Source organism: Pongo abelii, chromosome 16 (genome assembly GCF_028885655.2).
Source record: "Pongo abelii isolate AG06213 chromosome 16, NHGRI_mPonAbe1-v2.0_pri, whole genome shotgun sequence".
Lineage (NCBI taxonomy): Eukaryota > Metazoa > Chordata > Mammalia > Primates > Hominidae > Pongo > Pongo abelii.
The window spans coordinates 75,479,109-75,505,646 of record NC_072001.2 but is presented as its reverse complement, the minus strand read 5'-3'; the positions used below and the strand labels follow the sequence as shown (position 1 = coordinate 75,505,646).

The 26,538-nt window shown below is 44.1% G+C and overlaps 1 protein-coding gene across 13 annotated transcripts in view; it reads left to right on the top strand.

Moving 5' to 3' along the window:
- The first annotated feature begins 1,492 nt into the window (after positions 1–1,492).
- Positions 1,493–26,538, top strand: part of PARP6 (poly(ADP-ribose) polymerase family member 6) — a 31,575-nt gene continuing 6,529 nt past the window's right edge. The window contains exons 1-20 of one of the 13 annotated variants that reach the window (XM_024232137.3): positions 1,493–1,631; positions 2,846–3,110; positions 6,449–6,645; positions 7,286–7,363; positions 8,119–8,213; positions 8,637–8,697; positions 8,939–9,029; positions 9,487–9,553; positions 12,439–12,588; positions 13,466–13,616; positions 14,492–14,545; positions 16,012–16,107; positions 16,705–16,797; positions 17,561–17,686; positions 19,611–19,676; positions 20,629–20,696; positions 22,930–22,978; positions 23,231–23,340; positions 24,093–24,165; positions 24,872–24,941. In XM_024232137.3, coding sequence (XP_024087905.1) covers positions 6,643–6,645; positions 7,286–7,363; positions 8,119–8,213; positions 8,637–8,697; positions 8,939–9,029; positions 9,487–9,553; positions 12,439–12,588; positions 13,466–13,616; positions 14,492–14,545; positions 16,012–16,107; positions 16,705–16,797; positions 17,561–17,686; positions 19,611–19,676; positions 20,629–20,696; positions 22,930–22,978; positions 23,231–23,340; positions 24,093–24,165; positions 24,872–24,941 — 1,501 coding nt within the window. In that variant the 5' untranslated portion in view covers positions 1,493–1,631; positions 2,846–3,110; positions 6,449–6,642. 13 annotated transcript variants of the gene reach the window in all.

Below are 26,538 nucleotides of genomic sequence, written 5' to 3'. Positions count from 1 at the left end.
GATACTGATAAACTATGAGGTGGCTGAGATTCATGATGAATAGAACAGCTCGTGGTATGCTGGAAAGGGGGAATCCTAAAGGTTATTGAATACTGGAGTTGGACTTGTCACTCATGGGCACAGTGCTTATGTTCAAACACTCCCATACATACTCGGTTCATCAAAAGCTATTATGGGGCCCTTGATGGTGAGTTGTTTTAGCGAGCAGGCCCAACTCCTTCCCCTACTACTCTGAACTTCCGCACTCTGAAACCGAGGTTATATTGATCCCTCACTTTTTTCAGTTACTATAAGCAATAGGTGTAACAAACTCATACCGAGACGGTGTTGTGGCCCAGGCTGAGTAGCAAGGTGAGCAGACAGGGACATCAAAAGGGAAAGGAGTTAGAAAGGAGAGGCTGCGAATGTGCAAATGTAAATCAACCAACAACAAAAAGTTAACTGGGAAACTTCTGAGGCCAGCTTAGGAGGGATAGACATGACATGTTTATATCATTCAGGGCCAAAGCGTTCTTTGTGTGTACTGTGTCCAGCTACAAAGAGGGAGTGAGGAAACAGAGTAGGTCTAAGATAAGCCTTTTCCCATTAGTGTTGATGGAAAAGAGGGTCACGTGGAAGCCCCAAGACTAATAAGGATGAAGGAGGTCTGGCCATGTCTAGGGTTAATAACCACAATAACCACAATTACAGCTTCCATGTATGGACTACTTCCTAGTCCCAGGTACTCTGCTGGTTGCTTTACATGGATTAGTTGGAATCGTATGAAATTGAAGGTATTTGACTGTTTATAAACTACAAAGATAGCAATTTCATACGGTTCAACCTAACACTATCTCGGTTCATCCTCACCACAGTAGCTCCATGAAACACATATTACTGTCTCCACCTCAAAGAGGAGAAATCAGACTCACAAAGTGAAAGTCATCGCTTAAGGCTGCACCATCAATAAGTGCCGAACCCAAGCTTCAGACCCAGATTGACTAGAAGGCCAGGGTGCTTTCCATCACGCTGCAGCTACCGGGGAACAAATGAATTAAATGCCATAATTTTTAAAAGCCCGAGGTGTTCGACTTCCATTGTCGAACCAGAGAATCCTGCAGTCAGCAAGGCCTCAGGAATTCCCTCAGTCTCTACCTGCCGGCCCCAACCTCCAGCGAGGGGACTCCCTCCCAGCCTACAAGCAACCTGGGTTGCCCTCCCTGCTTGTTCCTCCCAACCACTTGGGGCGCTAAATGCAAGCATTCTCCTTTGGAAGACTCCCCGCACGCCCCCAGAGTCCCTCTTCCTTCTCCACTGCCTCCCCTACCCACGGCGCAGGCGCCACCCCCTGATCCGCACCCTTTCCCGACTAGCGACCGCCGCGCAGGCCTCTTAGGGCTGGCGTCGGCTGCTGAGGCGCGCCCAGGAGCAGGCCGTCAGGCTGTTGGTCAGGAGCGGGCCACGTGCCATGGTGTCACCGCGCGAGCGTGCGCAGAGTGGCTGAGCGCGCCCGTGACGGAACGACGAGGCGTGGGGTGCGCGACCTCGCCCGCCAGGCCCGGCCCCCGCCCCTTGGCCTGCCGCTCCGCCCCCGCGGGGCGTCCCGGGCCGCTCGTCCCGTCGGCTGCGGCCGCGCGCGGCCCGGGGTCGCCGTGAGTACTCGCGAGGCTGGCTTGTGTGGCCGCCACCACGGGCACAGGGCGGTGCGGCCGGGCCGCGGGAAGGGTGCGGGGCTCGCCCCGTCTCCGCAGGGGTGGACGAAGTGAGGGGCTTGGACCGGGAGGTTCTGAGGGCCCCTCCTAGGCTGGACAGGCTTCACTCAGGCCCGGCGGCCGGGCGGCATAGATCGGGCCCAGAGCGTCTTCCCTGGGGAGGCAGGTGTTGGGTGTTTTTGGGGTCTTCAGGGGAGCCGCGGAGAACAGGTGTAACTGCTTCCCCGGGAGAGGCCTCAGGGCCTGTCCTGGAAGCACGGGTGCCAGGGAGTGTTTTCGGGGGGCAGCCGTGTCCTCTCTCCCTACGGGGTGCCCGAGATAGCGCTAACCTGCGGGAGTCGCCCCTCAGTAATTCTTCCTAGTAGTCTTTGTTTAGTGGCCTAGTCCTGAGAAGGGAGCACACGGGATGGAGTGGAGTAACCTCTTCCAGGACCACAAAGCCGGAGCCCAACCCACAATTTAAACATTGAGCTCTGAAGCTTCTTTGACTAGACGTGAAGTTGTCACACCCAGAGAAGCGCCCATGGACCTAGGGAAAGACCTTTGTGATCCAGACTTGAGGCTCATTTACATTTGACTTATTCTCGTGGAAACTCATAAAGCGTTCTATATTAGCCGCTGAGTTTTAACACCTTCTCTGGACACTCATCATATAGTCTATTTTTGGCCCAACGTCTTTTGAAGGGGCCCATTCTTTACCTCATTTAGATAAATCAGATAGGTCTTTCTTGCTTAATTCATTAACAACTCAATTAATTATAACCACATCACATGAAGATTAGATGTAATTAGGACCTGTCCAATGTCTTTACATCCCAGTCCTTCTGTACTCCTAACCTTAAGCAAATTGCTCGACCTCTGTAGGTCTAAGTATTCTGTGTGTAACATGAAAGCTTTGAATTAGGCCACGTTTCCGGCTAATTTTTTAAAAAGTGTTTGTGATCCTGTGAATTCCGTAACCCACCACCTTCCTTTTCCAACTCTTCACCTTTTAAATCCACTTTCCATCTCTCCAGAGGAAAGGGCATTGAGAGTAGAGGGAGCAAGTCCCTTTCACTAAAGCAGCCTGGTTTGAAAAAGCCGGTAATCTCTGAACTGTCTCTTGCTTGAAGAAGAAAAACTCCCTCTGAAATACCTTTTTCTCCTTGTGATAGCAACAGAAACCAAGCAGCAACAGCCCTTGGAAAGAGGCTAAATTTTTCTTGACTTCTGCAGCAACAAAGACCGTGAAAAGTTGGCACTTCTGGCCTAACGCTGCCGTCATCCTACCCCTCGCCCCAGGGCAACCCAGGCTGGACATTTAGTGCCTCCCTCTTTACTCCTCTGTGATCATCCAGATCAGCACTTGACTGTTTATTTTCAAATCTCACGAACCTCACCCCAAGATCTTCACATTCTGGATCTCAGCTGCTCTTGAAGGTGAAGTTTTGCTTTTTAAAATCATTTTTTGTGTGATTTTTGTCTGTGTGTAGAAACATGCAGGTTATTGTATATATCTCCCATTTGACTTAAGTATCCAGCAGAGGGTTCATTCATTCATTCACTCATTCAAGAAATGTGTTAAGGGACTAAGAATGTAGACTGAAAACAGTCAAAGCCTCTGCCACCAGAGGTTACATTCTGATAAACGTTTTATATGTTAGAACGTGGTAAATGGAAAAAAATAAAGCTGGGAAGGCGGATAGAGAGTGCTAGTGTGTGGGTGTTGAGTTGTTGCTGTTTTAATAGATAGGATGGTCAAGGTGGCTTTTGAGCAGAGATCTAGAAGAGTGAAGGAACAAGCCATGTGGATATCTGGGTGGAAAGCATTCCAAGAAAGGGGAACAGCAGGGACAAAGGCTCTATGGCGGGAATATGCTTGGGAATATGGTGGGAATATGAAGGCTCTACAGTAGGAATATGCTTGATGAGTTTGAAGAACAGCAATGAGGCAATTGTGGAGTCTTGGTTAATCTTCTAGTAAACATTTAGACTTGACTCTGAGGAGAGCCCATTAGAGTAGCGTCTGATTTTTTTTTTAACTTTTTATTTTGAAACTTTTCAACTTTACACAAAAGTAGGGAGGTAGGGATTACCAGAAAACCATCATGTATGTCACATAGCTTCATCAGTAATCAACATTTTGCTATTTGCTATATTTATTTCATCTGTTATCCTCCCTTCTTTTTTTATGTGTGTGCCAGGGTAGTATTTTAAACAAATCTCAGTAATCGGGTCATTCCATCTCTAAGAACTTCAGTTATACTTTCCTTTTGCATGTTGTTTCTGAAGGATCAGGCAACACTATCAGCTGGAAGACTCCTGTGCTGGCTCTGCTCTGGCATTGTGTCTTTTGTCCCCATCCTGGCTTAGTTACCAGACTTCAGTTGGTATCTAAGGAATGAACCACAGGTCCTTAGAACACACAAGGATCTAGAACTAGAACAGTGGTTCTCAAATTTTATGCATCAGAACAACTTGGAGGGCCTGTTAAAACATAGATTACTGGGTCCAATTTCTGGAATTTCTTTTTTTCTTTTTTCTTTTTCTTTTTTTTTTTTTTTGAGACAGAGTTTTGCTGTTGCCCCCCAGGCTGGAGTGTAATGGCGCAGTCTCGGCTCACTGCAACCTTTGCCTCCCCAGGTCAAGTGATTCTCCTGCCTCAGCCTCCCAAGTAGTTGGGATTACAGGCATGCACCACCATGCCTGGCTAATGTTTTTATTTTAGTAGAGACGGAGTTTCACCATGTTGTTGGCCATGCTGTTCTCGAACTCCTGACCCCAGGTGTCCTGCCCCCCTGGGCCTCACAAAGTGCTAGGATTTCAGGCATGAGTCTCAGTGCCTGGCCATTTCTGGAGTTTCTAATTCAGTAGGTCTTAGGAGGAGTCTGAGAATTTGCATTTCTAACAAGTTCCTAGATGATACTGATGCTGCAGGTCCACCAACCCCAGTCAGAGAATCACTAATCTGGAAACCTGACATTCAGTAGAACTGTATTAGAGACCAGCCAGGCACAGTGGCTCACACCTGTAATCCCAACACTTTGGGAGGCCGAGGCGGGTGGATCACCTGAGGTCATGAGTTCGAGACCAGCCTGGCCAACCTGGTGAAACGCCGTCTCTACTAAAAATACAAAAATTGGCTGGGCGTGGTGGCGGGCGCCTGTAATCCCAGCTACTTGGGAGGCCAAGACAGGAGAATTGTTTGAACCCGGGAGGTGGAGGTTGCAGTGAGCTGAGATCGCGCCATTGCACTCCAGCCTGGGCGACACAGCGAAACTCTGTCAGAAAACAAAAAAAAAAAAGAAGAACTGTATTAGAGACCGAGAACACCTCTGTTTGAGGTTGGAGTAGCTTCAGCTGAGATATGTGCAAAGCCAGTGACTTGCTGGTCTAGAGAGCAACAGAACGCTTTTTTAGCCTGCTCTTAGGGTATCTTTGCCATCTTCAGCCATTAAAGCCTTCATAATTTCACAGATGAGTTTTTTGTTTTGTTTTGTTTTTCTGCTGTATGTGGAGGTTTTAATGGAGCTAAAAGTTGCTGGTATAGGATTAGGAGTCTGTGGGATTAGAAGTGAGCAGAGAATTGTGTATGAAAGGGCTCTGGGTTAAGTAAAAGTTTTTCTAAGCATTTTTTGGGATAATTATTGCATTTTTATTTGGGAAGATGACTTTAGGGCATTATTTTGGCAATGACAACTGAGATCATAACTGCCAAAAGATGTTCAGTGTTGTTGAGGACTTTTTATTTTGAGATGGAGTTTTTGCTCTTACTGCCCAGGCTGGAGTGCAATGGCGTGATCTCGGCTCACTGCAATCTCCACCTCCAGGATTCAAGCGATTCTCCTGCCTCAGCCTCCTGAGTAGCTGGCATCATAGGCGTGCGCCACCACACCCAGCTAATTTTTGTATTTTTAGTAGAGACAGGGTTTCACCACATTGGTCAGGCTGGTCTTGAACTCCTGACCCCAGGTGATCTGGCCGTTGAGGACTTTTTAAGTTAGCTATCGTTACCATATAATAGCTAGTAATACTGATGTTTAAAGAGAGATAATGGCTAATATGGAGAAATAACTAAGAATAAAGAGTCTAGAAATAATCCGATTCTGAATCTTAACTCTGGTGTGAGTTGGTACTCTGAAGAATTAACTGACAGAGTAAACATAAGCATCTTGTCCTGCGACCATCACTTTTGGCTTTAGGAGTTGTAACATTATGAGCTAGAGCAGGGTCTTGCTCTAATCCCAGCTCTCCAGTTTAAGTAGAACAGCAGTATCTTGCATATAGTGCTTTTGTGTTTCATTATCTATAAAGAAGTGCATGTGCAAGTGTGCATGTATATGCACGCAAGCATGTCTTTTTATATGCAGGTATCTGTATGTATAATAAAAGTGTATTAATGGCCAGGTGCAATGGCTCACGCCTGTATTCCCAGCAATTTGGGAGGCCGAGGCTGGTAGATCACCTGAAGTCGGGAGTTCAAGACCAGCCTGGCCAACATGGTGAAACCCTGTCTCTACTGAAAATATTAAAATTAGCTGGGCGTGGCAGCAGGCACCTGTAATCCCATCTACTTGGGAGGCTGAGGCATGAGAATTGCTTGAACCCAGGAGGCAGAGGTTGCAGTGAGCCAAGATCGCGCCATTGCACTCCAGCCTGGGCGACAAGAGCGAAACTCCGTCTCAAAAAAATGTGTATTGATAAATACGTGTGCCTGTATATATACACCACCCAGCTGTTAAGTGGTGATGAAACCCATTATTATCTACTTTCCACAGGACAGTGACTTGTTACCACCGCAACAGCAGAGCCTGCCATCCCCAACAGATCACCAGTTGTCCCTGACTTCGTGCCCTACCTTGTCTCCCTTTGTGGTCTCCTAAATGCCCATCTCGTTGGCCTTGGTTCGGCTGGTGGTATGGAGGGGTGCTGCCTAGCACTGACCTGAGAGTGTGTGTGACCCACTGACCCAATGGTGAGAACTGACTGCCCACCTCTCCAACTGGTTGTTCAAAGGGTAGAGGAGACAAAGTGCAGATCTCACCCTTTCTTGGTATTTTCCCTTTACCCTTTTGGAAGATAGAGTGGCTATTTGAAGTTAAAGGAAAGGGAAGGGGCACAGAAACAGTATTACTTGGTGTGTTTGTGTAGGTAGGTTTTCTTGGGGAGGGAGAGGAGAGTTAAGTGCTTTAAAGGATAGAAAGAAAATAATGAGACAAGAGAGCTTAGGTGTGCTTGGGAACTGTCTTAGGTAATGATCCTGGAAGAGGCCAGCTCGTACTGGAACCCAGATATGCTTAGGAGTCAACCTTGACATTGAAGTCATTTGCGTTTCTCTCCTACTGGCTACCAGAGCTTCTCAGTCATCATGCTGAGACTTCAGAAGGCCAAAATTCCCTAGATGTTTTCCTCTGTCCCACTAAGAGCTAGTCTATGGATATGATCATATCAGGAAGAGACTGAGACTCCCAAAGGGTGACATGAAAGGTGTAAAGGGATCAGGGCTTCAGTTATTCTATCTTTGTGGGAATCTGTTCCCCATCGTATCATCCCACGCCTTTCCATGGGATAATAGGGACCTAACAAAGCATGATATTCTTATTTCTCGTCACTAGGACATCAAAGGCCAGTTCTGGAATGATGACGACTCGGAGGGAGATAATGAATCAGAGGAATTTCTCTATGGAGTTCAGGTGAGGTTTCATCTCCCAAGACCCCCATGTTGGATGGTCTAGATATGTGCTGCTTTTTGGATACACCAGGAGTGAAAGAGGTTCTGGAGCACAGATGTGATGAGGTTATAATGTTGATGTGGTCTGAGCATGGTCTTGTCAGAGCTGATCCTGTGCCGTTGCTCTTTCTTTGGAGTCATACCTGTTCCAGAGTAAACTACATCCTCTGTATGTGGAAACTACCCATATGATCTTAATTAGACATAATTATTTTCTGACTTTTATAACACTGGCCAGTGGGGGTAGTTTCATTCATTAGGGTCACATCTTAAAAGATTACTCTGCCAGCGATTGCTTAATGCCATCACTACCCAGGGCATAGTCCTGAGCAGAAATACCCAGACTTTCAGAATGCTCTTCACTTAGAACCAATCTTAGGAAACCTGTAACTCTTCAGCCTGTTCTGAGTTGTCATAGAAGGTATCCTGGTCAGGGTCTGAGAGAGAAGCTGGAGATTTAAGGAAGTGAACTCCAAGCAAAGCCTACATTTGGTCTGCTGAACCTTTTTAAAGTCATGATGAGATGGAGACCTCTGTTAATGAAATCCCTTGCTAGGGTCACCACTGAGAACCCCTTCACATAAGTGGCTTTTACTTCCCCTATACTGCTGTCTGATTTCTCCTGTTCCTGGTGTCTCTTCATATTTTTTTTATTATCTCTCTCTTTCCCTCGTCTTTTTCCACCTCTCTCCACCACCATTTTTGCTGTTATCTCAGGGGAGCTGTGCAGCTGACCTGTATCGACACCCACAGCTTGATGCAGACATTGAAGCCGTGAAGGAGATCTACAGTGAGAACTCTGTATCCATCAGGTGGGACTCTACTTCAGGGGTGGCAGGGGAGCAAGTCACTTCTTTCTGAGTTGTTAAGAGGCTGGAGGTTTTTCTTTTTATGATATGATAGTGGGATAAATTATGAACTTAATGATAGAAAATGCTCAGAATAAATGAGCTTGGCTGAGAGTAGAGAGTAAGGCCACTTTTCTTAGGAATTCCCTCTTATCCTAGACCCCTCTGGGCCAGTAGTTTCACCTTTCAGGTAAGAAATGCTTTTGGCCTGGGAGAAGATCCTGATCATGTAAGTGGTGTAAGGCTGTAGCTAAGACCCTAGGTACAAAACTGTCGTCCACTCTTCCCTTTCCCCTGTCCCCAGGCTCAGTTCTCTTTCCACCTCAATTTCTATTCCCTTCTTTCTCCCTTAATGAGTCTCACCTATTGTCACCTGTATCTCTATAGAGAATATGGAACTATCGATGACGTGGACATTGACCTCCACATCAACATCAGCTTCCTCGATGTAAGTGGGGCTAGTACCTGCCAACAACATGTCTAGCTGGACTTGTGGAATTTGTCATGTAGGCCAGGAGTCTTGTTCCCGAGTGCTGTATTTGGAGCACATATTCTTCATCTCTGTCTTTCCTAGACCATCAGCAGACAGTGGTGTGTACTGTCATGTGCATGTGTGTGTCATATAGGGGAAATTTCAGGTCCATTCCTCTATGTTGCTAAACTGGAAACTATTTCCCTTCTTCTTTTAGGAGGAAGTCTCTACAGCCTGGAAGGTCCTCCGGACAGAACCTATTGTGTTGAGGCTGCGATTTTCTCTCTCCCAGTACCTAGATGGACCAGGTAAAGACAGTGACTTTGGGCAAGTGGGTGGTCTGAGTGTGGTCTAATCCAAAGCCCTAAGTTAACTGAGGTAGAAAAAAATTAGGAACAAGGCCCTTGGGCTCAATCTGCAGGCTATTGGTAGGGGATTTTTAGTCCCCTGTAATTGGTATCTTCATCCCCTGTCACCTAATAACCATTCCCTAAAGGCCTTCTTGCCTAATGACATTGTTTTCTCTGGTTCCAGATAAAATTTCTTTCTCCTCTTTTTCTCAACATCCTCCTGAAGATATTTCAGATTCATACGACAGCTTCTAGAATCTGCCCTCTGCCTCAGATGTTTTTTTCTTCCACCATTACTGTTTAGAGTACCCAGCAGCTATGATCTTTAGAATGTACAGAAGCTATTCCACTGAGCTTTGGACTCCAGGAAGACGAGAGATACATACTTACTAGTAGCCTTCTCTTCTCTTTGCAGAACCATCAATTGAGGTTTTCCAGCCATCAAATAAGGAAGGATTTGGGCTGGGTCTTCAGTTGAAAAAGTAAGAACTTTGCTCTTTTCTGGTCATGGACATGTGAAGGAAGGAGAGAGAGATGGAAATATATGGATGGACAGGCAGAGCCTTGGATGGAATGCCTCCTTCCAAAAATGTCTTTCTGAAATATGCCCAGGAAAAGCTAAAATAAATTTAGGGAGCCAGATTTAAGGTTGTGGAGAGAGAGTATATGGTTCTTGGGTGTCAGAACCTGAGACTTTCTAGAGATAAAAGAGGCTCATCACTACTTAGCATTTTTACTACCCTGGAATCAGAGTCATGCTATTCATATTTCTCTAGTGGTTTCTTCAGAGTAAGTCTCTAGGAACTCAATTTTAGTTTATTGAATGTGTTGAGCATTAAGCTAAGTATTTGGTATACAAAGAAATGAAGCATATTTTCCACTCTCAGTGAAGTTTCAAATAGAGTCCACTGGATACATATTCTAATACAGGTGAATATGTGAGGTTTAGAAAGGACACTGAAGAGTGACTCAGTCTGTTGAAAGGGTGATGGTTAATAATTTCCTTTGTTTTTTTTGAGACAGAGTCTTGCTCTCACCCAGGCTGGAGTGCAGTGGCATGATCTTGGCTCACTGCAACTTCTGCCTCCTGAGTTCAAGTGATTCCTGTGCCTCAGCCTCCTAAGTAGCTGGGATTACAGGCACCCACCACCATGCCTGGCTAATTTTTGTATTTTTAGTAGAGATGGGGTTTCTCCATGTTGGCCAGGTTTGTCCCAAATTCCTGGCCTCAAGTGATCCGCCTGCCTCAGCCTCCCAAAGTGCTGAGATTACAGGTGTGAGCCACCGCACCCAGCCAATGATTAGTAATTTTCAAGAATGGATAAGAGTTGTCCATGCAGACAGATTCTGAGGGTGAATAACATTTGCAGGGGCTTAGTCACATAAAGCAGTATGTGTGTAGGGAGCTTCAGGTAGTTAAATATTGCTGGTAAAATACAAGCTGGGGGTGTAGGAGCCAAAGCCAGAGAATAGGGAAGAGTTCAAGTTAGAGAGGATCTTGGACTTTTATCCTGTAGGCAGTGTGAACATTGAAGGGTTTAGGCAAAGAAATGACGTGGTCATATTTATTTTTAAAAACCATTCTGGTAGCATTATACAAAATGGGTAGGAGGGGATGAGACAAGAGACCAGAACTAGTGTAATAGGGTGCTTTTGTAAAAGTCAAGACAAGAGATGCTAAAGGCCTGAGCTAAAGTGTGATTATAGGTGAGAATGGAGATGACAGATAGATTAGAAAGATTTGTGAGGTATAAAATCAATAAGACTTGAAGACTGATTTAGATATATTGAATATAGCCATAAGGGCCAAAGAGTAGTGGAAAATACATTTAGGTTTCCAGCCTAGATGTCTGGGTAAATTGTGATACCACCAGTGTAAATAGGGATATGAGAAGGGAGCAGGTTTGCAGGATGAGGATAGGTAATTAGTTCCATTTTTGACATGTTATTTAAAGGTAACTTTCAGATATGCAGGTAGAGATGCTTATCCGAAATGTCAATTTGCTGCTTACCGGAGTATATGTCAATTTGCTACTTACAGGAGAGGTTAGGGTTGAAGATATGCATCAATGTGTGTGGGAAGAAGTTACAGCCAGTGAATATGAGATTGCCAAAGGAGGGCATGATAGTGGGAAAAGAAGATAGGATCAAGGACAAGATACCCTTAAACACTCAGACGAAATCCTGAAGAAACCAGGGTAGGCAGAGGTAGAAGAAACACTGCAGGTAGGTCAGAGTAGAATAGGAAGAGAATGGTGGCACAGAAGACAAAGGAGGGCAGGTTCTGCAAGGAGGGCCAGATGCCAGAGAAGATAAGGGAAGAACCTGGGAGTTTCCATCGGATTTAGCATCAGGATGAGAACAATTTTAGTGGTGAAGGTAGGAACCAGAATACAGAAAGTTGAGAGGTGAGTGGTTGGCAACAACATAGAAACAATGAGTATGGGTTGAGAAATTTGGGTGGGGATGGGAAGGCAAGAGGGAGAGGTTAACTAGACTAAAGTGCAGAAAGTTGACATTTTTTGTTGACTTTGGGAAAGGAACTGACAGGAAAGGGGAATGATTGACACATCAAGGTCCCTAAAAAGGCAAGTCAGGGCTGAGATCTAGAGCACAAGTTGAAGGATTGATCTTAGGTAGAAGGGTCACCTTACCTCCAGAAAATGGAAGGATCAAGGTAGGGTGGAAATATAAGTAGATTTTATAGTAGGGTTGGAAAATTAAGGGAACTGATATCTGATGGCTTAAGAAGGAAGAGAGGTTGTTGGTTGTAGATGAAGTCAGTAACTTAAAGAAGGTAATAAGGATTTAGAACAATACCTTAAAGTAATGCTAGAGAGAACTGATCAAGGACAAGTGAAAGGATTGACAAATCTAGCTAAGGGCGCAGCTCAAATTGGAAACCATAAATTTGAGAATATAATTTTTCACCTAACAATGTCAGTACCCCTTATGTCCCTACTCCCTTTCTTTATGACTCACAAGGAACAGAGTGGTACTCACCTCCATCCTACCACTTCTGTTTCCCTGTCAAGAGTATAGTCATTCTTAGCAATAGATTTCAAGCTTTGCAGCCTTTGAAGGCTCACCTTTGAAATCTCACTCTAAAGGCAAAGCATCTCTGAATTTTTCTGGCCATTAGGCTCTAGGGCCTAGAGGCTCTTCACCCTCTAGGGTGAAGGGGTGCTCTGGGATGGTGATTTTTTTATTTACTAAGGTCATTTTAAGGGGTCTTCAGATACACATTCCCCTACCACAACTAGCTTTGCAGTCCCTGGGTCTGAATTTTAGATTATTTGCCTCTCTTTAGTCCTTATTTCTTGACCCTGCCTCATCTTGCCTAAGCTCATTCTTTTTGATCCCTCAGGATCCTGGGTATGTTTACATCCCAACAATGGAAACATCTGAGCAACGATTTCTTGAAGACCCAGCAGGAGAAGAGGCACAGTTGGTTCAAGGCAAGTGGTACCATCAAGAAGTTCCGAGCTGGCCTCAGCATCTTTTCACCCATCCCCAAGTAAGTGCTCCCTAAAGCTGATCATCTGTAAACACCTTGTGATAGCCCCCACCCCCACCTTCTTGATTACATAAACTTTTCTGTCTCCTCTCTTCCCTGAATTCTGTCTCTTTTAACTACTGACACCACTCACATGGTCCTGTTCCCTATGTGTCCTTACCTTTCTACTCCTTACCCGAGGTTAATACCTAATCCTTTATGTAAAACAGAATACCTAGCTCATGATAAGTATTTGGAGAAACATATGCTGAATCTTCCATCTTTCTGTTCTTTTGCCCTGATCCATTTCCCCATCCTAAGAAGAAAGTGTGAGACAACAGGCAGTAATTCCTTGCTAGGTTCTGGAAATAAATATTGCTCCATTCTTTGACCCCAGGTCTACATTTTGGGAATATCAGAAGACATTCCCAAAGGCAGACACAAACCCAGATTTGTAGCTTCCCAGGAATCATTGTTGACAGTCAGATAGTCAATATTAGGCCCTTTGGGATGCAACTACTTCTTGCCTAGCGCAGCGTTTAACAATCTCTCTCTCTCTCTCTATTTTTTTCTCTCTCTCTCTCAGTAAGAAAAACAGGCAGCCTTTCCAATGGATTATTCCATACTTGGCTTAGAAACATAATAACCTATCCTCTGCCTCTGCCCACCCTCAGTGTCCCAATGTGAAGAACCCACAGATGATGACATAAAAATTTTAATTCAGATGCGTGATCTACTTGTTTTAGTAGTGTTTAAGATACAATGCAACTTTCCTCAGATATGAGTTTGTCTTTCTTTGGTTTACAACTTTTGACTTAGGGCTCACTTATCTCCAGTCCCCTCCAGGGCTCCTATGAAATCCCCAGTTTTATCACTTCTCTTTGCTCTCTCTCTCCAGGTCTCCCAGTTTCCCTATCATACAGGACTCCATGCTGAAAGGCAAACTAGGTGTACCAGAGCTTCGGGTTGGGCGCCTCATGAACCGTTCCATCTCCTGTACCATGAAGAACCCCAAAGTGGAAGTGTTTGGCTACCCTCCCAGCCCCCAGGCAGGTCTCCTGTGCCCTCAGCACGTGGGCCTCCCTCCCCCAGCACGGACCTCTCCTTTGGTACATGGGCTGGGGAGGGTTTGACTTGGCTATCAAGAGGGTGGGAGTGGAAATGTGGGAGTGTAGTTTCTCAAAATCGGGTGGGGGTACGGTTGTCTAGGTATCATAAATCAAACCTAGGTATGTACCATGAGTGAGTAGAATGGAACACTTCTTTTTTTTGAGACAGGGTCTCACTCTGTCATCCAGGCTGGAGGGCAGTGGCGATCTCTGCTCACTGCAGTCTCTGCCTCCCAGGCTCATGATCCTCCTACCTCAGCCTGTCAAGTAGCTGGGACTATAGGCACATGCCACGACTGGCTAATTTTTCATATTTTTGTAGAGACGGGCTTTTGTCCTGTTGGCCAGGGTAGTCTTGAACTCCTGAGCTCAAGTGATCCACCTTCCTTCGCCTCCCAAAGTGCTGGGATTACAGGCATTAGCCACCACTCCCAGCTGGAAAACATTTTTTAACAGTAGAAAACTTACGTCTAAACTGTCTGGCAAGCTTCTCTGACAGGCCATGAAGCAGAGAGTCTGGAGATGGGAATCTCAAGGAGAAGTCATGTATGATTTTATTAGTTTGTGAGTAGGACTGTAGTTAACTGTAGCTGCTGTACTAACCTATGCCATCTACTTTGAAGGAGGGTTAAGGACAGGTGAGCCCCTTTCCAGAACCTTTGGCAAGAATGTCTAAAAGTCTCCTTTCCAGCTTCGAGATTCTGAGCTAGGGTTTAGCTGCTTTAGGAGAGTCCTAGGTGATGGGCAAGAGTCAGGTCTGTCTAGGCTCCAGCTTCATAGGAGGTTCACGGGGTCTGTCTTTTTACTCTCACCAGGTCAGTGGTCACTGCAAGAACATTCCCACTCTGGAGTATGGATTCCTCGTTCAGGTAATCAAGTCAAAATTGTCACTCCAAAGCCCTTCCCTGTTGTCTGACCCATTTGGTCTCCTAACACCTCCCAGCTCCTCAATCAAGTACTTCCTGAATTGCTTTGCTTCCAGAACTAATGGTAGAACGAAAGAAGGTATTGTTCCCATCTCCAAGAAACTGACAGCATTACTAGAAAGACAATACTTACCACTTATGATCAAGTGCCAATGAGGCACTGCCAATTTTAAGTGTATGGGTGTCAAGACTCATATGACATGAGATGAGAGTGAGATTGACACTAATTTCCTTAATGATTCCCAATAGCCCTTGCTCAAATGATCTTTAGTATTCTTCACAGACCCCTTTCACTGCTCAGCTACTACTGGTCATTTGCTTTTTAAAATCTCTTTATTCCCTGGGCATGCTTTCACTTTTGCATCTCTATTAACCTTTGTTCATGTAATTCTTCCTATCTTCCTCTTGCCATCAAGAGTCAGATGGCACCTTTTCCATAAAATTGCCATTACTCCAGTGCATTAACTAGAAGTGATGTCTCCCCTCACTGAACTGTTACGATTTTTTTTTGTTTCATATGGCACCTGTGTGTCACATACTGTGGGCTGCCTTGAATTGTTATTAATTTATAAACATGCCACATCTCTCCTATTGAAGTTCAGCTTCTGAGAAAACAACCTTTAATTTTATTTCATAATCAAGAAGACCTTTCACAGAGCTGGGTACATAATGGGCATTCAGTAAATCTGCATTAAATGAATGAGGTCTCTTGCATGTCCCATTACCAGCCTAAAATCATGTGAAATGGGAACAACTTGATTGATGCACAAAAGCTATGTTAAGACGGGGTGTCATTAAAAAAACAAGCGAACAAAAAAACGCTGCAGGATATTGCTGCATTAGCTCTGGATTTTCCTATCTTCCTAGCACAGAATTGTCTGTAGTTTTGACCAGTGGACTGGCTAATTGTTCTAGGTAGTTGAAATGGCTTCTCAGGACCTTCTGCCATTTAATTGATTGAATGCTCTCCTATCCCAGAGGGACAGCCTATAATTACAAGTACTTTTAATAGTTTGATTAGCACCCATTTTATATTTTTAAAATGCTTTCATGGACATCATCTCATTTCTTGCAATACCCGTGTGAGGTGAATAATGCTCTGCTATATAAACAAAGAAACCAAGGCTCAGGTTAACTGACTTGCTTAAAGTTATATATGCCATTAAGTATTAGAAGTAGGATGTTAACCCAGGTCTTCTCAATCAAACATCATGTTCTTATTTTTACTATACCATACAGTCTTAGCTCTGCAGTCAGGCCATCAGTGTAAGTACACAGCCTAAGAATATATCCTACCTTAGGCACGGGGCTGGGAGGATGGAGGGTAGCTGGAAAAAAAAGCTGAAATTATTTCCCATATCTGTGTGTGCCAGTACGTCCAAAAGACTTAGAATCTGTTCTTTTCCCAGATCATGAAGTATGCAGAACAGAGGATTCCAACATTGAATGAGTACTGTGTGGTGTGTGATGAGCAGCATGTCTTCCAAAATGGATCTATGCTGAAGGTATTGGTCCCTACTCTATGACCCTCTTCCTTAACCAGGTCCCCTTCACTCCTCTCCTTTATTTCCTTCTTCCTTGGTCTGTGTTCAAGGTAAAATTCTGTCTGTACACCCTGATACTCTAGAAATTGTTGATTTTTCTCAGAAAACAAATCTCAGCAGTACTGTTTAGAGAGATGAGGATATGAGAATATTTATTTAGGATAGAGTCCACCTGACATTTAAAAATGGGGATCAGATATTGACCAAGATGATTGGATATGATGCTGTCCTCAAGGACTGTTAAGTCCAAATGGGAGACAGACAAATCACAATGTATATTAAGTTTATAGAAGAGATATTAGCATTGTTAAAAATCAGGTGAGAGAACATCTGACTTCATAGGAAGATCAGGGAAGGCTTCATAGGGGAGACAGTGTTAACTCCCAAACTTATCAGTAAGGCATTTTAATTAAGACTTTATTGGTAGTTTTCTCCTGATATAGAGGGCCTCAAATTCCTACCCTGTTTTAGAGTTGTCTGAGGTCAGGACTGTCCCTCTCTGCCTACACCTTATTGTACACCCCATCCCACCACCATCTGTTTAATATATCCTTTCAGCCAGCTGTCTGTACTCGTGAACTATGCGTCTTCTCCTTCTACACACTGGGCGTCATGTCTGGAGCTGCAGAGGAGGTGGCCACTGGAGCAGAGGTATGGGGGAGGGAAACGTGGCTGGGGAATTGGGATCAAGAAAGACAGAGGAACCCAGCAATTTCATTCTTGGAATTTAACTTCCAAAAATGCTTTTGTATATAAAATATCCACTGTAGTATTGTTTGTAAAATAAAAAATGGATACAACCCCATCTGTATGGGCTCCAGTTAAAGAAATTATGGGATATCCTTAGAGTAGACGTACTATATAGGTATTGTTTATGGACAGAAAATTTTAACATAGTTATATAAAAAAGCAAATACAACAGTATATGTAGTAAAATTGTCCATATAAGAAAATAAAGGGCCGAGCACAGTGTCTCACACCTGTAATCCCAGTACTTGTGGGAGGCTGAGATAGGATGGCTTGAGCTCAGGAGGTCGAGGCTGCAGTGGGCCGTGATCATGCCACTGCACTCCAGCCTGGGTAACAGAGTGAGCTCCTGTCTCTTTAAAAAAGAATGAGAGAGAAAGAAAAGAAAATATTTCTGTAGGAAAATTATCTGGAAGGATATACATCAAACTCACTAGTACTTAGCTGTGAGGATTGAGATTAGTTTAAGGGCAGGAAGATGGTTTTTAATCTTTTCTTTAATTACTTTGGTATTACTTGAATTTTTATGAGCTTATATTTTCTATTTTAAAAGCCTTAAACATATTTGCTTTTTAAAAGAACATCAGAGAGAAATACTGGATACTCTGTGACTCCCAGTACTGCGAAATCATTTAGCTTCTGCCCCGTTTTTTTCCTTTCCCCTAAGGTGGTGGATCTGCTGGTGGCCATGTGTAGGGCAGCTTTAGAGTCCCCTAGAAAGAGCATCATCTTTGAGCCTTATCCCTCTGTGGTGGACCCCACTGATCCCAAGACTCTGGCCTTTAACCCTAAGGTATGTTACTTGAGAAAGTCAGGGCTAAGGAACAGAAATGGTAAAAGATAGTGGGAGACTATGGGCTGACATTCTGGTATATACAGGGCTTGGAATAAGGGACAGAATTCTTAAACTCTGTGATTTAGCTGTTTCAGTAAATAAATAGCCAAGTTTGACACAGAAAGGGGAGAAGAATTAATATTAGTTACATTATGATAGGGAAAAAGGGCTTTTGGAGCCAGACAGACCTGGATTCCATTTGAGATTCTGCTACTCCCCATTTGAAGGATATTAGGCAAGTCAGTTAACCTTTCTAAACTTCAATCTCCTTATCTTGTAAAAAGGGATAATATTTATTTTGCAGATCGTTATAAAAATGAGAAGTAGGCTGGGCGCGGTGGCTCACGCCTGTAATCCCAGCACTTTGGGAGGCCGAGGCGGGTGGATCACAAGGTCAGGAGATCAAGACCATCCTGGCTAACATGGTGAAACCCCGTCTCTACTAAAAAATACAGAAAATTAGCCGGGTGTGGTGGTGGGCGCCTGTAGTCCCAGCTACTTGGGAGGCTGAGGCAGGAGAATGGTGTGAACTCGGGAGGCGGAGCTTGCAGTGAGCCGAGATCATACTACTGCACTCCAGCCTGGGCGACAGAGCATGACTCCGTCTCAAAAAAAAAAAAAAAGAGAAGTAATATATGTAAAGTACTGTTGTAGGGTTTTCCAGAGAAACAGAGCCAATAGGAGATATATATGGAGAGAGAGGGAGAAAGAGGTTTATTATAAGGAATTGCCTCACATGATTATGGAGGCTGAGAAGTCCCAACATCTATAGTTAGCAGGCTGCAGACCCAGGAGAGCCAGTGGTATAGCTGTAGTCCCAGTCCCAAGGCTTGAAAATCAGAGAGTGGGCTGGGCGCAGTGGCTTCTGCCTGTAATCCTAGCACTTCGGGAGGCCAAGGCGGGTGGATCACTTGACTGGAGTGAAGAATTAAAGACCAGCCTGGCCAACATGGTGAAACCCCGTCTCTACTGAAAATACAAAAAATTAGCCAGGCATGTTCGTGGGCGCCTGTAATCTCAGCTACTTGGGAGGCTGAGGCATGAGAATCGCTTGAACCCGGGAGGCAGAGGTTGCAGTGAGCCGGGATCGCACCACTGCACTCCAGGCTGGGTGACAGAGCGAGACTCTGCCTCAAAAAAACAAAAAAACAAAAAATCAGAGCCAATGGTGTAAGTTCTAGTCTGAAAGCCTGAAGGCTCAATATCCAAGAGGAGCCAATTTTTTTTTTTAGTTCAAATCCAAAGACTGGAAAAGATTGATAATCCAACTCAAGCAATCAGGCAGGAGGAATACCTACAAACTCTACAAACTCATGGCGGGGTAGGGCAGAGGAGTCAGCCTTTTTGTTCTATTCAGGTCATCGATTGATTGGATAAGTTCCTTCCACATTAGGGAGGACAATTTGCTTAGTCTGCTGATTCAAATGTTAGTCTCAACCAGAAACACCCTCACAAACACACCCAGAAATAATGGTTGACCAGATGAGTGGGTACCTCATGGCCCAGTCAAGTTGACACACAAAATTAACCATCACAAGTACCCAGCATAGTACCTCACTCTTACTGTAATTACTATACAGAGTTCTTTATATATGTTATTTAATCCTCAGAACATCTCTACGGGGGTGATAGGAGTTATCTTCACTTGCATAAAGGGATGCTAAAGGTTCTAAGAGGCCAAATAACTTACCCTATTACTCCCAACCGGTAAAAGAGAACTAGCATGTGACCCCAGAACTGTCTGACATTAATGCTCTTCCCATGACATACTGTTGTTTCCTTGGGCCTAGACTTTTTTGGTACATCTAGCCCCTTTTCATCACATCTTACTTTCCTCCACTTTTCTTTATTTGGTTCTTCTCTTCCCATTGATTCTCCACAGAAGAAGAATTATGAGCGGCTTCAGAAAGCTCTGGATAGTGTGATGTCTATTCGGGAGATGACCCAGGTATTCTGCCTTCTCTCTGTCCCCTCTCCTCTGCCTGCCCAGTTCAAGTGTCCTATTCTGTTTGTAATTTGTGGGAGTGGGATGAAGATTTAGAGATGCTACTCACTGTATTTTTTTTTTTTAGTCTTTCCTCTTTAACCTTCCCAATTCCTGTTCTCTGTTTTGTTAGCTCTGTTACTACTCTTTATTCTCTTTAGTCTTTGTGTCTCAATCTTTACCTTTGCTGTTAATTCCTTTACAAGTTGTTCATATTTAATGTTTTGCCATAATTCTTAGGGAGTTAAGAAGTGAAGGAAAGACCTCTGTCCAGGGTTGGGAGGGTGAGGAGGTGGGGGGCTTGAAGGTAAGGAACTAGACACAGGGGCCTACATCTTCTGTCCTTCTAGGGGTGGGGCAGCCACATGGAGCGGTGACCATCCTTTGACTCAAGGCTGTCCCTCACCAGACTTCCCCACCCCTCGTCTGCAATCTCTGCATGAATAGACATTCATTTGTACTCATTTACAGGTGGGCCTCTTCTCAGCAAATCCTGTATATCACAGTTGAGATTTACACATAAGATACACCTAGGAGGAATGATTTACTTGTCAGGAGGACGCTTTGCTTTATTTAAAGATTTACCACAGGATTCCTTAGCCTAATCTTCTTGGGACATTGATTTTATTTATTTTTTGATTTACAATCAACTTTTTAGGGCTGTAGGAATTGCATAAAATGAGGGAGACCCACCTGCATGTTGTTTTGTAAGCATCTTCAGTCATTTTCATATTTATTTATGAGTCTTCCCAGCCTGACTAGGGCTCCTTGAGGGTGGGAACCCTATCTCCTTTTTCCTCTATGTGGCCTTTGGTGCCTACCTTGCCCTGGACCCTAATAGTCACTCTGTGAAAAGCAGAAAGCAGGTAGGCTCCCACCTCTCCAGGGAGATAACGTTATGGCCATTGTCTTACAGGGCTCATATTTGGAAATCAAGAAACAGATGGACAAGTTGGATCCCCTGGCCCATCCTCTCCTGCAGTGGTATGGCTAGAATGGCTCATCCTTCTTGGGTTATGGGGAGGAAGGGAGTTATTGGACATGGAACCTGTACCTTCTTTTAGTGGTGGTTTCAACATCCTTCCCAAGGTTATAGGCAGTAATGGCTGCTTTTTCTTGGAGTTTGTTGATATACCTTGCCTTGAAAATAACACATCCTACAAAAAGCCCACAAATTCTGACATGATTTTTCTTTTAAAAAAATTATTTTTAATCTTATTTTAATTGTTTTCTTTTTTTTTTTTTTGAGATAGGGTCTCACTCTTTTGCCCAGGCTAGAGTGCAGTGGTGCGATCATGGTTCACTGTAGCCTTGCCCTTCAGTGCTCAAGTGATCCACCTCAGCCTCCCCAGTAGCTGGGACCACAGGCATGCGCCACCACACCCAGCTAATTTTTTTTTTTTTTAATAGAGATGGAGTCTCCCTATGTTGCCCAAGCCAGTCTTGAACTCTTGGGCTCAAGTGATCCTCCTGATTGGCTTCCCAAAGTGCTGGGATTACAGCCGTGAGCCACGATGTGCAGCTGACATGATTTTTCAAGTTCTCTTTAGGTTTTCCATGTTTCGCAATAGGTTTTGTTGTTTGTTTTCTTTTTTGGTTTGTTAATTTATTTTTTAAATTGACAAATAGAAATTACACGGCCGGGCGCGGTGACTCACACCTGTGATACCAATACTTTGGGAGGCCGAGGCGGGCGCGGTGACTCACACCTGTGATACCAATACTTTGGGAGGCCGAGGCGGGCGGATCGCCTGAGGTTGGGAGTTCGAGACCAGCCTGACCAACATGGAGAAACCCCATTTCTACTAAAAATACAAAATCAGCTGGTCATGGTGGCCCATGCCTGTAGTCCCAGCTACTTCGGAGGCTGAGGCAGGAGAATCGCTTGAACCCGGGAGGCGGAGGTTGCCATGAGCTGAGATTGCGCCATTACACTCCAGCCTGGGCAACAAGAGCGAAACTCCGTCTCAAAAAAAAAAAATATATAGTGTACAAAATGATGTTTTGAAATATGTGTACATTGCAAAATGGTTCAGTAGAGCTAATAAGCATATGCATTATCTTGCATATGTATTTTTTGTGGTGAAAACACTTAAAATCTATTACCACAGTGATTTTCAAGAATATTACACATTGTTACTAACTATAGTCACCACCAATAGGTTTTTGTGTCCTTTGCATGTAGAAATTAACACTGTTAATTTCAACTAAGTTTTCTTTGCATCCAGAGAGGTCTGTCTCCTCCTGCTATCCCCTTACCCTGTCTCTGGGCCTCCTTGATGATATAGAATGTCCAGAGCCTTGAGGCACTATTGCTGTGCTCTTCTCCTAGCCAAGATTTTGACTGTCCCTGCTGCCCTCCATTCCTGATCTCAATTCCTATTGTTTTCCTGGCATAGCTTTCCCTTTCTAGTTTGCCTCCCTCTTCCTAGTCAGCCTTCAGTACTTCCTCAGTGCAACAGCTTTCTCCCTCTTAGCCTGAGGAATAACTAGGCATAGACCATCTGAGGTGGCATCACAGGTACATGATGAGGCACAAAAAACAAAGACAACAGCAAACTGTATCTACATGGGAGATAGTGCTCTCTTGCTGAGCCCTCAGTGTTTTATGTCTGTTCTCTTCTATCTTCTGTGTTCAGCCTATATAGAGCTTAGTCTGTCCTTGACTCCTAAGGAAGTTCATTCTAGTTTCTTCTGTTTCTTTTTCCAGCCTAGACAGTAACTTTCTCTCCATTTCTCCCCATTCCTGAGAGCTTTCATGTTTTCTCTTAAGCTCAGGAAGGATGGCTTCTGAGGCCAGGTCTGAATCTGAGTCTAAATCCCAGGTATAAGTTGTCACCATTCTAATTCAGACCTCTTCTTTCTGTTTTTTCTTTTCTTTTTTTGTAGGTGGCCTCTGTGCTCTTCCTTTTGTTCTACCCTTTTTACTCCCTACTTGTAGCAGCACTCCTCCCACTCCTTTTTTTTTTCATCCATTGTTTAACTCCCCAGTAATTAGCTTGTGTCTGGTTACTACCTTCCTTTTTACCTTTTTATTCACAAGCATTATCACCCACAGGAATATCCAGATAGTGACCTTGACATTTCACATAATTTGGACAGCCCAGGAATCCTTGTTTATTCTCCCAAAGGCAGAGGAAGACTGGCTTGTTCAGGAAGAATAGCTTAAATAGATAATTATTCTATCCTTTTTATTTTTTTCTCTGTTTCTTCCCAGGATCATCTCTAGCAACAGGTCACACATTGTCAAACTACCTCTCAGCAGGGTAAGTGACCATTCTCTCTCTAAATGCTTTAAATTTCTGGTGAGGGGCAGGGAGGGGCTGTAAGCCAGCTAACCATATTGGTCCTGGATCTGCCTACTTTGGTCTGTCCATCAACTTAGTCTTTGGGCCTTAGCATATTTCCCTTGTGTGGGGTTAATGCAAGCCTGATTTTTTTCCCTATCCCCAACCCTTCCCTCCCTGATCTCGATTTCTGCTCTGTTTTCCTGATTCCACCCCCACCCTGGGCAGCAGCTGAAGTTCATGCACACCTCACACCAGTTCCTCCTGCTGAGCAGCCCTCCTGCCAAGGAGGCTCGGTTCCGGACCGCCAAGAAGCTCTATGGCAGCACCTTTGCCTTCCAGTGAGGAGGCTGGGGGCTGGGCAGTGGGGGTGGTGAGGGGGCGGGGATGAGCGAGAAGGATGCCCTTGAGATATGAGTTTGTGTTACATGTGTCCATCAACCAATCAGCAGATACTTACTAAATGCTATTGTGGTAGGTGCTATAGAGGACAAAAAGATACATATAACGTGGTCTTTATTCTCAAACTATTTATGATGTAGTTGAGGAAAAATGACATTTACATGTGAAAAGATGTGGCTGAAGAAATAGATCAGAGAGAACAGATCTGAAAGCTACTTTGATGGAAAAATCCACAATTTATGCCTAATTTTGAGAGGAGGGAAAGAGAAACAGAGGTATTAAAGAGAACTTATAGGGACTGGTAGTACCCTTTTCTTAAAATAGAACATGAAGTCAGAACTGGAAGCCATATTTGGGGTCAGTGATAAATTTGTTGATTTTCAGATGAATTTATTGAATTTGAAATGTCAGGAGAATGGGCAAATAAAAATACTGAACCAGCAGTTGAGGATTTAGGATGGGAGTAGCTGAAGCACCGAAGAGAGGATGGGACTGGAAATAGAGAAGTAGAGTTTAACCACACACACACATCTTGCGTGCCTGTGACCGTATCCATGTGCATGTCCATCACTAGGTGTACCTGTTCATCTTCATGTCCTGTGTGGGTGAGAATGGGTGGGAATGGCAGTCTTGGGAGTGTTCCTGGGAACCTCATATCATAAGGAGACATGTATTCTACCCTGCCTTACAGTGGGTCCCACATTGAGAACTGGCATTCGATCCTGCGCAATGGGCTGGTCAATGCATCCTACACCAAACTGCAGGTGAGGCTGTGCCCCTTTCTCCTTTATTTCTAGCCACTCCCTTCCCTACTCAGTTTTGTGGAAGGCTGCTCCAGAGTAAGCTGTTTTTGCCTCAGTGTCCTCAAGCCTAACCTGTCTTGTGGAGTTCCCTAGAGAGGAAGTTAGAACTGTATGAATAGAGAACATGGCTGTTGTGTATTTGATCTCAGGCTGCATTTTTTTGGTGGTTTGGGGAATGGGAATGTACCTGTAAGCAGGAATATGGAATTGCTGATTGTAGCCACTGTGATGAATTAATCTATTAGAGCTTTTCAATTTATGTGGCTGTTCATTCAAGGAGTAGATATGGGAGACTTGTTTCTATGCCCTGAGAGACTCCAAGGAGTGTGTATTGGCCCTCCTTCTGGCTACCCGTTCTGTAGTTCCTCTTTTTTGGAATCTGCATGTGTACCAAGGCCTGGAGACAGGAAAAGGAATGCTGAGGGACTGACTCAGTGGTTCTACCATTTCCCACTCTCCAATGCTTCAGTATGTAGCACTTCATAGGCAAGCAGGTTAACCTGCATCCACTTTTCAGCCAGTTGGCTTTCCGAGAATAGGTGCTTAGGGTTACTTGAATGAGAAGGCAGAAGGAGGGACAGAGGGCTGGATAAGCCTTGCTGCTGCCTAATAAATAGCCATGGGAGGGCCCAGGCTCATATTACTCATCCTGGTGTTTCCCTGCAAGCTGCATGGAGCAGCCTATGGCAAAGGCATCTACCTGAGCCCCATCTCCAGTATTTCCTTTGGATACTCAGGTAAGAAATATTCTGTGGCCACCTTGAGTCTATTTACATTGCCTCCATTTGTGAATACATGATTTGTGCTGTCTGTTCCTCCCTCATTATGGATACTTGGTCTGTGTCAGCTCTCTCCCCGATCATGGATACATATTCTCTCTCTCTCTCTACATTTTATTGTTAGAAATTTAGATTCTTTACAAGGTGAGTCCAGTTATTGTTAAAAATGATGGTTTTATTCATAGCAGGGGCTTGGCCCTGGGAATGGGTGGAAGAATAACAGGGACATAACAAGGCTTTTTGTAGGACACATGTTTGGTGTTGGCAATTATAGATTGTGTTTGTGTATACTTGTACATGTAAGTTTACATGTGAAAACATCTGAAGGCCTGAAGGCTTGCGTCCTTTCCTGAAAACATCTGAAGGCCTGAAGGCTTGCGTCCTTTCCATTGGCTTATATTTCTAGAGACACTGTTCTTCTCTCTCTCAACCATCTTTTAAAATTTAAACTGTCTATAATCTTACACTATTATATTAGTCACATTGAATGCAAGATAAAGCATTTTATTCTAAAGATGAGGTCCAGATTCTAATCAGGAGATCAGTCCAGCTCAGAAAAGGAAATCTGATTTAGAGTTCTCTCAGTCTTCCTGGCTCATGTCTTAGTTCCTTTTCAGTCTGCTTTTGTGCTTGTTTGATGTAGTCTCTGTACAAGGTATAGTCACCATGTAGTTGCATGTTCACCACATGAAGGGGATTGTGCTAGATTCTTAATAGATTATTACTTGATATCCTGTAGTAATTTGTAACTGTTACAAAGATCAGAAAATGTAGTGCCATCAGGAGGCTGAGGCAGGAGAATCGCTTGAACCCGGGAGACAGAGGTTGCAGTGAGCTGAGATTGTGCCACTGCACACCAGCCTGGTTGACAGAGGGAGACCCTGTCTCAAAAAAAAAAAAGAAAAAAGAAAGTGCCAGAATCAGAGGCCTAAAAACATCTCTAACAACAGAATAAACCAAACAAAATAGAAAAAAGGAGATAATACAGGTAAGAACTAACACCTGTGAAATAAAAATAGGTACAATAGATAGTACCAAAAAAGTCCAAAGATGATTTCAAAGAACTAACAGAACAGATAAACCCTGGTTAGATTAAGAGAAAAAGGACACAATTAAATAATATAATGACCAAAAAAAGCAGTACAACTATAGATACAGCAGAATTTAAAAAGGTAATAAGGCAGAGCACAGTGGCTCACACCTGTAATCCCAGTACTTTGGGAGGCTGATGTGGGCAGATCACTTGAGGTCAGGAGTTCAAGACCAGCCTGGCCAACAGGGTGAAGTCCTGTCTCTACTAAAAATAGAAAAATTAGCCAGGCATGGTGGCATGCACCTATAATCCCAGCTACTTGGGAGGCTGAGGCAGGAGAATCGCTTGAACCCAGGAGGCAGAGGCTGCAGTCAGCCAAGATCAAACCAGTGCACTCCAGCCTAGACAACAAAGCAAGACTCTGCCTAAAAAAAAATAAAAAATAAAAAGTAATAAGAGAGTTCTCTACACTATGCTAATAATTTAAAAACTTTGATAAAATGGATAAATTCCTAGAAAAAG